Source organism: Sander lucioperca, chromosome 13 (genome assembly GCF_008315115.2).
Source record: "Sander lucioperca isolate FBNREF2018 chromosome 13, SLUC_FBN_1.2, whole genome shotgun sequence".
Lineage (NCBI taxonomy): Eukaryota > Metazoa > Chordata > Actinopteri > Perciformes > Percidae > Sander > Sander lucioperca.
Genome location: NC_050185.1, coordinates 24,638,244 through 24,650,616, shown reverse-complemented (window position 1 = coordinate 24,650,616; position 12,373 = coordinate 24,638,244). Strand labels below are relative to the sequence as shown.

Here is a 12,373-nt window from a genome sequence, read left to right as displayed (position 1 = left end):
TGCCCTCCCCTTTCTTCTTTCTGTTTGCAGTCATATGGAGGAGGAGGAGGAGATGCCCGGTCCCAGCAGCCGGACAGACGACGACCCAGAGGTCACCCAGTTCTACGTCAACCCCATCGCCAAGCCGATCCCGCAGGGCCGCATCCAGACCAGCCTGCAGGACACCATCAGCGACCTCAACATGCACAAACCGGTCAGGAACGGACTGGAGGTGAGCAGTCAAAGCCAGTGTCTAAAATTAACACTGACCAAGCGCTAAACGTTGGTTACATTTTCCCGTTTTGTTTTTCAGTTTTCATTTGCGTGAAACTGCAGCTACTTTGCTCTGTTCCTCTGCTGTCTGCCCGTCGGACACACACTGACTCAAACAAACACACATACTGACTCAAACACACGCACACACGCACACACGCACACACGCACACACACGCACACACGCACACACACACACATACACACATACACACACAAACACACAGACGCACACAAACACACATTTGTGGCACTATCTTTGTGGGGACCTGTCATTGACATAATGCATTCCCTAGCCCCTTACCCTAACCTTAACCATCACCACTAAATGCCTAACCTTAACCCTTACCCTCACCCTAACCATAACCTAATTCTAACCCTAATCCTAAAACCAAGTCTTAACCCTCAAACACACCTTTAACCTTGTGGGGTCCAGCATTTTGGCCCCACAAGGCTGTGCAGACCCCACAAGTATACTGTATTCCCCGGTTTTTGGACCCCACGAATATAGTAAAACAAGCACACACACACTGACACAAACACACACAAACGGTGACGCGCAAAAACACACACACACACACACACACACACACTCACACTAGGGGTGGGAAAAATAATTTATTCTTAGATGTATCGCGATTCTCTCTAGAACGATTCGATGCTCGATTCTAATCAGTTAATAATCGATAAATGTGTTGATTTTTCTTTAAAAGTGACTGTCTCCAGACAAGTACAAATCAGAAAACAGAGTGACTGAAAGAGGCATGGAACGACTACAAAAAAAGTAGACAAAACATTTCATTAAAACTTGTGTGTGACAAATATATGTCCAAATCTAAGCTTTGTCGAAGTGATTAGCAAACTCTGAGTAGCAAACTCATATATATATATATATATATATATATATATATATATATATATAAATAATAAATAAATAAATAAATAAATAAATAAATAAATAAAAAAGGTTGCATCGATAATCGGTTTAGAATCGAATCGTTGGCCTCTGAATCGAATCGTGAGGTGCCAAGAGACTCCCACCCCTAACCCACTCACAGAAACACACTCGTCGAGACATTCAAACACAGACGGGATTGTATCTTCTGAGAAAATGTAGATGCTGACGTCAAGTCTTCACACACATTAGATGGAAACGTGAGAATTGATACACAGAAGGAAGAATCCGGAAGGTCCGTCCGTCCTTAAAACAAGAGTAAAAGTAAATAAAGAAACCGGGCTTGAGTTTAAATCCTGACTGAGTAACAAGACTGTGTCATCCAACCCAAATCCACGAAAGAATGCAAGTTCAGTGTATGTGCTGTCAGTTTATAACTTTTAATGTTCCTCTGATATGTTTTTTCTTAGCTGAGCAGCGAGGACGTGTCGGCGTCTCTGGGAGACGAGTCTCTGCGAGACGAGTCTCTGCAGGAGGACAGAGAGGAGGAGCAGCAGGAGTCTCTACAGTCTCCTCACCCAGCAGGTCAGAAACAAACGCTTTCACACCGTGTTAAACTCCTGTAGTCTATATCTACGATGTTCCACTTCTGGTGTTACTCAGGTGCCGCTGGAAATCCCGGCGGATGTCACTCTTTTGTGTTGTAATTTTAAACTCCGGTAGATTTATGAGGACTATGCTCCTGCCGGGACGGGCCCACACACACAAACACACACTGACGCAAACACACACAAACAAAATGAAGCAAACACACAGACACACACACACACACACACACACACACACACACACACAATGAAGCACACACATACACTGACGCAAAAACACAGAGCCAACAATGAAGCGTTTTGATAGTTTGATCAGTAGCGTTAGTGGACAAGATTCAGCAAAACCTTTGCTCAGAAATTATACTTATCTTTAAACGAATAAAAGAAAAGAATAAATGTATTCTCTGTTTCTTGGTTTTCAGGGATCGTTCTGAACCGTGTTGGTTATTACACCATCCCCTCCATGGAGGATCTGGCTGAGATGGTGGATGAAAACGGAAAATGTGTAGTGGACAACTTCACCATTGGCAGAAAAGGTAACGCCCACTTAGATCTCCTTTCTCAGAAGCTGCATTTCCAACTTACGTCAAACTTCAATGATAATTACACTCTTTTAAAAAAAAAAAAGACGTAAGGTCTTGTCTGATGAGCAGCACTTTACTCGAAAACCCCGGCGAGCTGATGTGTTTAACGTGTGATTTTTCTAAAGAGACAAACCACCCTCAAGTTTGTGTTGTGCTCCGCTGTCTCGATTGGACATGCGTCTCACCACTGTGCTCTGATTGGCCCTCACAGGCTACGGCTCCATCTTCTTCCCCGGTGAGGTGAACGTGACGGGACTGAACCTCGACGAGATCGTCCACTTCAGACGCAAAGAAGTCATCGTGTACCCGGACGACAAAACCAAGCCTCCACAGGGGGAGGGGCTAAACAGGTGAGAGGAGGATGGAGCGTGTCATGGGGGAAATGTTTTGTAACGCTTGACTGGGCAGCTACAGACCAGAGCCACGTTCAGCCTCGACAAAACGGGTTGAACATGTGTGTGCCATCTCTCTGCCTTTTTATAACCACGTTAACAGACACATCTCTGCTGATTATCACCTACAGCACTGGTCCTCAAGCTTTTTTCAATAATGTTCCTCCTTTGAACAGTGTATTAAAGCCATGTACCCCCCTAACCAGCATGAATAATTTTTGGTAGAAAAAAGTCTCTAAAGAGGAAGAATACAGCAATGTCAGCGATAGATTTACCAAACGACAGCCTTGGACCTGGACAAAATTTAAATTATGATGGAAAAAGTAAGGCAAGAATAGGTCAAAAATGGTAATAAACACTTCGATAAAAAACAGTAGAAAGAAGGAAGTCAACACTAGGGCGATAGAAGTGACAAAATTCCAAAAAGTGACAAACGTCGAAAAAAAAGTGAAAATAACTTTGAAAAAAGCAGAAAAAAACGCTGAATGGTGTTTTAAGCCCCCAACGGCGACTTCAAGGCACCCTAACCATTGCCTCCTAGTGCCTTCCAGGCAGCGCTGCCTGGAAGGCGACGTTGGGGGCTTGAAACACCAAACACCAAAAAAAACTTTGAAGAAAAAAAGACAGTAGAATAAAGTAAGGAAGAAAGGCAAAAATAGGTCAAAACAAACGACACAACCTTCAAAAAAAGGTGACAAACTTAAAAAAAAGCGACAAACTTGGATTAAAAAAAAGACAGAAGTAACTACAGCCTTGTAACTGAAAAACATTTTGCAAAAAATCGTACGCACCCCCTGCAGTCCTCCAAAGTACCCCTAGGGGGACACGTACCCCCATTTGAGAAACACTGACCTACAACACAGCCAATAAACGAAAGACACGCCCACCAAACGAGAGAAAACGTATCTCAAAGCCGCTTCACACCGTTCCGAAACATGTCGTTCAACACGGATACCGTAGCAAAAACAGTGCACACCGTTTTGAGATTGAACGTGCCCCAGTGATGTTGTTAATCCACTTCCTGTCCTGATCTTGTTTCTTCTCTGTGTGGTCGCAGGCGAGCAGAGGTGACTCTGGACGGCGTTTGGCCAAACGACAAGACGGCCTGCACTCAGATCAGGAGCCCCGAGCGCCTGACGGAGATGAACTACGAGGGTCGGCTGGAGAAAGCCTCGCGTAAACAGGGAGCCCGTTTCCTGGAGTACAGAACTGAGACCGGATCCTGGGTGTTCGAGGTCAGTCACTGCTGCTCACATCGGTTCTGAGGAAAAAAAAAGAACCATGTGTGATTTAGGGTTGCCCCCATTGAAATGTTTTTTTTGTTGTTTTTTTATGCCGTGGTGTAATTCTTTCTTTTGCTCGTCCAAATATAATTTGCTGTACATGTACAGATCATTATTACTCTGTCGCTTTTAGGGTTGGGCATCGTTTAGATTTTAACGATTCTCATTCCAATTCTGATTCTTCCTTTTGATTCCGGCTCTTATCGATTCCGATTCTTTGAGGGTGGAGTTGAAACGGGTCACATGCTTATTTCACAAATAAGAGGGAAGTTGTATTTTGATTCAATGGTGGTTTCCAGTTTTACCGGGCTTTTTCAACGTAAAATAAAGCCAGACTAGAGCGCTGCTTACTGTGCTCCAAGGCTGCAACACAACAAGTGCCTGGACGCTACGGAAACCAAAACTTGCACATGTTAAATTTGGAGCCCGTGGTCAGATTTGAAACCAAATCCTCCAAACGATTCCAATAAAGAACCGATTCCACATAGGAATCGGTTCTAACCCTAGTCGCTTTCTTTCTATTTGAATACATTTATTTTCTTTGCAAGTACTTTTGTAGCCTATGCATTTCGTTGTAGATTTATGTCGTGATATAGGACTTAAAATTCATTCATAAATTCATAATGGTCTTAAATTTGACTCGGTAAAAACCTGCAGAAACCCTGAATAATAAGTAGTTCTCAGGTGTAGTTAGTAGGGCTGTCAATCGATTAAAAAATGTAATCTAATTAATTACAGACTCTGTGATTAATTAATCAAAATGAATCGCATACATAATTAACGGTGCCTGAACCGATACTTTTTAAGAAAGTAAAGAAAGAAAAGAAAACAAAGGGTATAAACAACAGTTGGTGACATTAAAGAACGGCTTGTTTATTGCTAAGGCCATATGGTCAAAATTAAATGATTTAATAATAATGTATAACAATAACTTATTTCACTAGTAAATTGCTGTTGAACGACAAACAACCACCAGATGGGAAAAGGACATTTACAATAACTTCAAATGCACCACGAGGCTGTAGTTTACCGGTTTCATTGAACGCACCGTTGGGTTGTTTTTCCGACGGCAGCTGCAGATTGTTACGTCCCGCTGTTGAATCCTCTACAGTAAAACACAGTCAAACTTTACACCGTTTAACGTTAGCTGTCAGCATTTTAACCGTGTTTAATCCAGCTACTAGCTAGCGGTAGGCTAACATTAGCTGCTGTCGAGTATAGTGTTAACTAGCTAGCGGTAGGCTAACGTTAGCTGCTGTCGAGTATAGTGTTAACTAGCTAGCGGTAGGCTAACGTTAGCTGCTGTCGAGTATAGTGTTAACTAGCTAGCGGTAGGCTAACGTTAGCTGCTGTTGAGTATAGTGTTAACTAGCTAGCGGTAGGCTAACGTTAGCTGCTGTGGAGTATAGTGTTAACTAGCGTCCCGTGCAGCGGTGTTTGTGTTGCCTGTATCGTCTTCAGAGCACCAGAGAGAAGAGCAGACATATCAGTGGCTCCAGATTTTCGTCTGTATGCAAACGTCAATATAGAATGGATTAATCTGCGTTATTTTTTTTTTAACGCGTTTATTTTTTCTCAGATTAATTAATCGAAATTAAGGCGTTATTTTGACAGCCCTAGCAGTTAGTTTTATTTTATTTCTGTGTCATGCCAAACATTCGGGGATTACAAGACACCACCAACCTTTTTAACAGACGTCTTCTGGTCTCGCAGATACAAATCATGTGGAGAAATACATGAATAACAGAAAACAAAAAATGAAAAGCGAACCGTATATACAAACAAATGTCTACAAATCATCTTGGTAAAGAGGTTTTTTTTCTCTTCACCCAGGCTTTCTCAAGAAAACAAGGTTTATATGTCTCACATGTGAACAGCCATCTCAGTCTTTGATCTTCAGCCATATTTCCAAAATCAATATCTGTTTTTAATCTTGCTAAACAAGGCAACAAAACAATAAAACGGGAACTGTCTAATCTCTCTCTTGTGCGCTCGCTCGCTCTCTCTCTCTCTCCCCCTCACTCCCTCAGGTCGCCCATTTCTCCAAATACGGCCTCCAGGACTCTGACGAGGAAGACGATGTCCCGCCCAAAGCCGACCCCAAGAAGCTGAAGACGATGATGACACTTCCTCCCTCCAGGCTGCAGCAGCCACTCCCCTCCTCCCAGCAGCAGGTGGCGCCACAGGCTCAGGTAGAGCAGCCTGCGCCCATCAACACTCATCATCATCCTCACTGACACACCTGAGATGATTAAAGGAGCGTTTATCCAGCTGTTTGGTGGCAGGAGATTCTTTTTGTAAAGCTGCTTACTCTGTGTTTTGGTCGTTTTTTCAGGCCGGTGTTGAGAACGTTAAAACAGTTAAGAAATGTTAGCGTTTTCACACGCTATGATAATCTTAAAGCAAGTGTCTTGAGTAAAAGATTTTGAAGTTTTTTACACTTTTTCAGAAAGCTAAAGTTGACAAACTGTTAGGTCTTAGGAGCTTTTTAAAAAAAAATTTCACAGAGATTTGCAAAAGTTGAAAGCTGTTTCTGATGCAGCTCAGTTCATAAGAGTCTTTTTAATAACAGCTAATCAATGTCAGTGTCGTCAACGAACTGAGAAGAGTAAGCTATGTGAGAGCTGTGAATGAGCACAGAAGGAAGGTTGTGTCCGTACGTGAGAGTAGATAGAAAGGTGCAGTAGTAGAGACATTGTCTGCTTCCAACCGGTAATACAATATTAACAGTCTGTCTTGTAGTTGACAGATAAAATAGCTTGGAAGTTACAGAGATGGAAGACAGAAAACACACACACACACACACACACACACACACACGCACGCACACAGTGAGACACACTCGGCTACCACCACACCGAATTTAACACTTTAAAGTTTCTTTAAATATTTATCAGTTATCCAAAATCCACACTTCACACTGGCATGAATTGGATCCACCGCACTTAATTATAAAGAAAATATGTCACTTTTTAAAGCTGGTTTGCCTCTTGCTCAAGTTATTTTCTTACAAGCGATGCTTTTTGTTTTTTTAAATCACTTCCTGCTAACTTTAAGGAGAACACAGGGCAAAACAACTTCACCATCTGTTTGAACCGAATATTCTCTGTTCCAGCTCAGCGTGTTGTTCAATACCGCGGCGCTCTGTAATCGTTAGGCTACCGACAGCGTTTCCAATGATTTATCAGTTTAACCACAGACAGTTGCCTCGTTCGTAGACCGACGGCGGTTCGTAGCTGCAGAGTGAATGTAGGGGAAACGCAATGGATATGTGGCGTTATTTTTGGCATGAAAAACAGATTGGCTTGTACAATAAAAGGGACACACTGCAGAAGTACACAGTTGGATGTATTTTCTGTTCTTGTTGCTGCTCTCTGTTTTTGTTATTGGCATGTGCGTTCTAATTGAGACCTTGGTGAGTTCCTTTCATCAGTAAAAGTAACAAATACACGTTAGATGATGCTACTGCAGCAGCAGTCATAGTACAAACATATATCAAACTTTATTAACAGACAAATGGATGGATGGAGCCTTGATTTTAATTTAAATGTTCCATTGGTTAAAACCAGCACTAGAACCGGTTCGTCTGCTGCAGTTTTAACTTGAGTGCAGGCTTTACCACACACACACACACACACACACACACACACACACACACACTCTCATACACATACATACATACATACATACATACATACATACAGAGACAGGCACAGACAGACAGACAGACATTGGGAAGTGTCCTTACGTTGCAACAAATTCTTTAACTTAACAGTCTTGCATAGAAAACCTATTTTCACCATCAGGAAACATTCTCTGATCTGATGTTTGTCTTTAAGGTTTGTGTTCTTAATGAATTCATACAAAGAATGTCTGCGGATGTTATATGAGTATATTTTAATGAGCTTCTTGTCAGCAACTATACTTCAAGTTTATATCATGTTCAACTTTAAGTTATAGAGTCGAACGTCTATAAACATTTTAGGCTCTAACCTGCTTTATGATTGTGTGACATGAATTGTATTTAATGAAAGAAACTAATAAAGTTAATGAAGATGACATTTAATCTTGGGTCTGTAAAGTTTCTGTGAAGATCAGCTTCTCAAAGTCTGCTGATTGGATGTATCCAGTGATTAAATCAAACTTTGAACTTTTCTTGTGAAGTAAAGTCAGACATCTGCGTCTGTCTTGAGTTGTTACATTTTTCTTTTATTAAATTTATCTTCAGAATGAGATGTTATTTTGATTATGAAAAATATTGAGTTATGGGGAACGGGATATGAATCAAAATAAACACTGATTCATTGGCCAGAGATCAGTGGATGGCTTATCAACAATCAGGCAACATTACCACAAATTATAAACTCCTGTAGCTCAAAACAAAAATGTGTTGTCCATAAATCCTACTGGCATGAAACCACTGGTCTTCCTGTCAGTTATTTTTAAACTTATTCCAGTCTGTTCTTTGGCTGGAACAAGTTAAAAAGTACCTGACCGCAAAGAAAGTCATTGATAAAGTTCAACAATCTAAATAGTGTTGGCTTGACCTCTTATATTGTGTGTGTGTGTGTCTTCAGTCCACTGTTGTCGTGGATCTTCCGGGTGGCGTGGCAGAGTTAGACAGCGACATGGCCGACATCACTCAGAGCTTCCCGACAGAGAGCATGCTGGGAGGAGAGGAAGACAGCGACCAGCTGTTAGCGGGGGAGATGGATGTGGCGAGCGGGAAGCTCGGAGGTTTGACCTATGCGGAGCTCAACGGCGTGTCTGCGTCCAGCCACATGGCTTCCTCGCTGGGGATCAACCCGCACACGCTCCAGGTAGAGCTGCAATCCTCGCAAACACAAACACACGGTACCAGCGGGTTGTTAAACCTACATTGTCATTTTTTGAGTTGATTCTTAGCAAAGGGTTAGTTCATTCACAAACATATATGCTCATTCATGTGTAATTACTTCCACCAACTAATCAAAGTATTCTCGTGAGCGTAGAATCTGACATTTAGAATCATTCAGAATACATAGGAGTGACTCGCACGAATGATGGCCAACATGTTGTGCCTCCATCTTTAAAATACATTAGCCAAGACACACACACACACACACGCCGGCTCGACGCACACACAAGTATAAACATCAGGCTACTTAGGTAGGCTACGGCGAAAGCTCTGTGTGGAGCCTCCACAGGACCATAAAACGGCCTTGACTTGGGGAACCCTGAGGGTTACCCTGCAAACAGGAAGTGCATCACTCCATCGGGCTGCTGCCATAATAAAACTTCTATTGAATCTTCTTGTCTTTTGTCGGCAGATCATGAAGGCGTCTCTGTTTGCGGAGGATGAAGAGGAGAGCGACATGTTCCAGAGTCAGGGAGCGATGAAAATCTCTACGGACGTCTCGTCTCCTCGCCTCGTCCTGCCGGGATCTCAGGGCCGACCCTCCGGTACGAAACACAAACTTCCATCCACTTCCTCTTTTATTTTGGTAACCTTTTGGTAACCTCTGTCTCTCTCTCTCGCTCTCGCTCTCGCTCTCTCTCGCGCTCTCTCTCGCTCTCTCTCTCTCCCTATCTTTCTCTCGCTCTCTCTCTCTGCAGTGGGAGGTCTCCTTCAGACTCGTTTTACCTCCGGCCTCTTCTCTCAGATGTCAGACTCTCCCCGTCCTCCTCTTCTTCCTCCTTCTCTGTCCCGGGGGTCTCCAGCAGCCGCCGAACAGTCCCGGTCCTTACACTGGGCCGGACCGGCTCCCTCATCCTTCATGCTGCCCTCCCGAACTCCAGAGCCTTCCGTCAGGACAGTTGGCGCCCGGCGGCTGGGTGGCCCCGTCCCCCTCAAAGAGTCGGTCACTCAGGGGAAGGTTCGTACTCACTTAAAAACTCAAAAAATCTCAGGACAAAGAATGAACGATGTACATGTACAGAGTTTCATTGACTTTGTGAAATGATGATGGTGGAGCATGTATTTGTATAACTGGAGTAACTCTGAATTTACGGAAGAACATATTTAGGATAAAGCCTGACCGCTCTGTGTGTATCCGTTCTTAAAATCTGTTCTCTTTGGGAAACAACAAACTTCGAGCTAGCAGTCTACATGCTGAAAATGTCTTGTCTGAGAAGTTTAGAAGAAGATTTAGATGGTTTAACAAGTCAGGCCTGCTTGGTTCTTTATAATATGTAATGATTGTAAAAAATTACAGAGAATATGTTTAGGGCATTTCCTCTCTAACTGGGATGTTTTGGGACCGATTGGTGGGATTGCTTGCAGTGTTTTCTTTTGCGAGGTGCAAATGTTCCACCAAAACAGACTATTTTGCAAGAGGCACTGTCGCTGCGTCCGGAACTTAGCCATTGTGATTGGTTAAAAGAAATGCCAACAACCCAGATCGTCTTTTTCTCCTATCCCAGAATGCGTCCGTGGTGTAGCCAGACCTTCCTCCACAGCGCTGTGGAGATAGAGCTGAAAATGCTAGACTATTGGAGTAACAAAGAAAAAATAATTTTTCTGTTTATTTATGCTGTTGTTTTGCAGGGGAGTTTGTTGATGGACGCCGCACTGTTTGCGGGTCGTTCCTTTCGGGTTGGGTGGGGTCCCGGCTGGACGCTGGCACACTGCGGCCACCGGCTGAGCTCACCACCGACCAAACAGCTCGACCGCCAAGAACTGACCAAAACTGACTACAGCTTCCTGCCAAAACCTGCCAGGAAACCGTAAGACACACACCACACACACATCCCTTTACTTCTACTTAGGGATGCACCAAATCCAGATTTTTGGGGTTCGGCCGAATACTGAATCCACTGGTTAAGATTCTGCCGAATCCAAAACCGAATACCGAATCCTCGTCCCATCCTCAGTCCATTAACACAGTAAACACATTAATGAAGTAAACAGTGACTGTCCTTCCTTTGCCGTACCTGAAGTTGCTGCATTTTGGCTGCTGTCTGTAGATTCCTTCATGCACAACTCATATTCTTTCGGATGTTTCATACCAGATGTTGTAACAGCGGTGATGTTGTGTATAGTTTAGGGTCCTCGCCACCACCAGACAAATCAGCATTGTAAATTGAACATGTAGCTGGACTTGAATGGCCTTCTTTTTTACTGAAAGTACTGCCAAACTACACTTTTTCTGCTCACGAGTTCCATTTTCACTTTCTCACAGCCTGCTGCATTAAACGCTCCACCTACGTAAACACCTTCCCGCAATCAACGGCGCCGTCATTACATCGACCAGCGTAGTGCAAGCGTAGGGTTCGGTGGGAAGAAATTCTAAGGTTCAGCAGAAACCGAACTCCATCAAAAAGCCCAATATTAAGCCAAATCCTGGATTCGGTGCATCCCTGCTATCCCTGTACTACTATACTTATAGTTGGCAATTAATTTAATAGCTGAAAACTAATTAATTATAACTTTGTAGCTATAATGTGTTAAACATTTTATATTTTTATTGGCCCATATATTTCTGAAATAACTTTTTAATTTAATTTTTTAACACATTCACAATGCATTGTTACATCCCTACCATCTCTATATAAAATATAAATCTAAGACACACAAAAGGAAACCGTCTGGTGCGTCCTCTCTTACAGGCTGATAGAAAGCCCCTATAAGGTTGTGTTGGAGCAGCTGGTGGGTCTGGGGCCTCCAGCTGTGAAGAGCCGAGTGGAGGAAGAGGAGGAAGAGGAGAGCCAGGCGGTGCTGCAGCGCCCCCTGGAGATCTGTCTGAAGCACAGCATCGTCGACACCACAGACGCCTCCGCCTGCCCTCTGGTGCGGCCGCAGCCTGGTGTGGCGGCGCTGCACGAGTACGCCGAGTGGATCGTCGAACTGGGCGACAAGCAGCAAGACACCGACCGTAAGTGAGGGAGCGTTCAGAGGGCGAGTCTTCACAGACATACAAGTTTGAGAAATTATTTGAAGATCTTACAAAATAGCTTAAAGTTCCCATCCACTCAAATGTGTTTTACTTTTTCTACTTCAAGTCCCCTTCAATGTCTAACCGTGACTATACTGACTTGTATCTGTGCAGCGTTTTGTCACTCAAGAATCCTTCATTGAAGGGGAAGATGTGTGTGCACTTCCCTGAAATCTAAAATTCAAACATGTTTGTTGCCACTCTGTACTCTGATAAAGGATAGTTTTGGTATTTTTAAACCTGGACCCTTATTTTCCGATACCCTGGAAATCCAGAGTTCTCACGGGAGCACAATTTGAATTCTCAGCGAGTCACTCTGGCATTCAGTAATGATGCTTATTAACTATGCCCTTGTAGCGAGCTGCACCAATCACATCTGTGTATCTGATATAGGCGGGCCAGAGGCGAGCTAAACAGATGACGACAGTTTAATCTACCAGTTAGCT

The 12,373-nt window shown here is 43.3% G+C and overlaps 1 protein-coding gene and 1 long non-coding RNA gene across 7 annotated transcripts in view; both read left to right on the top strand.

Annotated features, from left to right (window-relative positions):
• Positions 1-12,373, top strand: part of nup98 (nucleoporin 98 and 96 precursor) — a 43,681-nt gene that overhangs the window by 20,443 nt on the left and 10,865 nt on the right. For 4 of the 6 annotated variants that reach the window (XM_035990792.1, XM_035990791.1, XM_035990790.1 and 1 more), the window contains exons 16-26: positions 28-211; positions 1,618-1,732; positions 2,178-2,291; positions 2,551-2,689; positions 3,789-3,966; positions 6,045-6,206; positions 8,592-8,834; positions 9,324-9,456; positions 9,610-9,869; positions 10,541-10,719; positions 11,602-11,867. In XM_035990792.1, the coding sequence (XP_035846685.1) occupies positions 28-211; positions 1,618-1,732; positions 2,178-2,291; positions 2,551-2,689; positions 3,789-3,966; positions 6,045-6,206; positions 8,592-8,834; positions 9,324-9,456; positions 9,610-9,869; positions 10,541-10,719; positions 11,602-11,867 (1,973 nt within the window). The remainder of the gene's footprint in view (positions 1-27; positions 212-1,617; positions 1,733-2,177; positions 2,292-2,550; positions 2,690-3,788; positions 3,967-6,044; positions 6,207-8,591; positions 8,835-9,323; positions 9,457-9,609; positions 9,870-10,540; positions 10,720-11,601; positions 11,868-12,373) is intronic. The other 2 variants (XM_035990793.1, XM_035990789.1) reach the window with 1 other exon arrangement.
• LOC118492993 lies at positions 4,636-5,770 on the top strand. The gene is made up of 2 exons (XR_004894919.1): positions 4,636-4,707; positions 5,638-5,770. It is a non-coding gene; the product is annotated as an uncharacterized LOC118492993 (long non-coding RNA).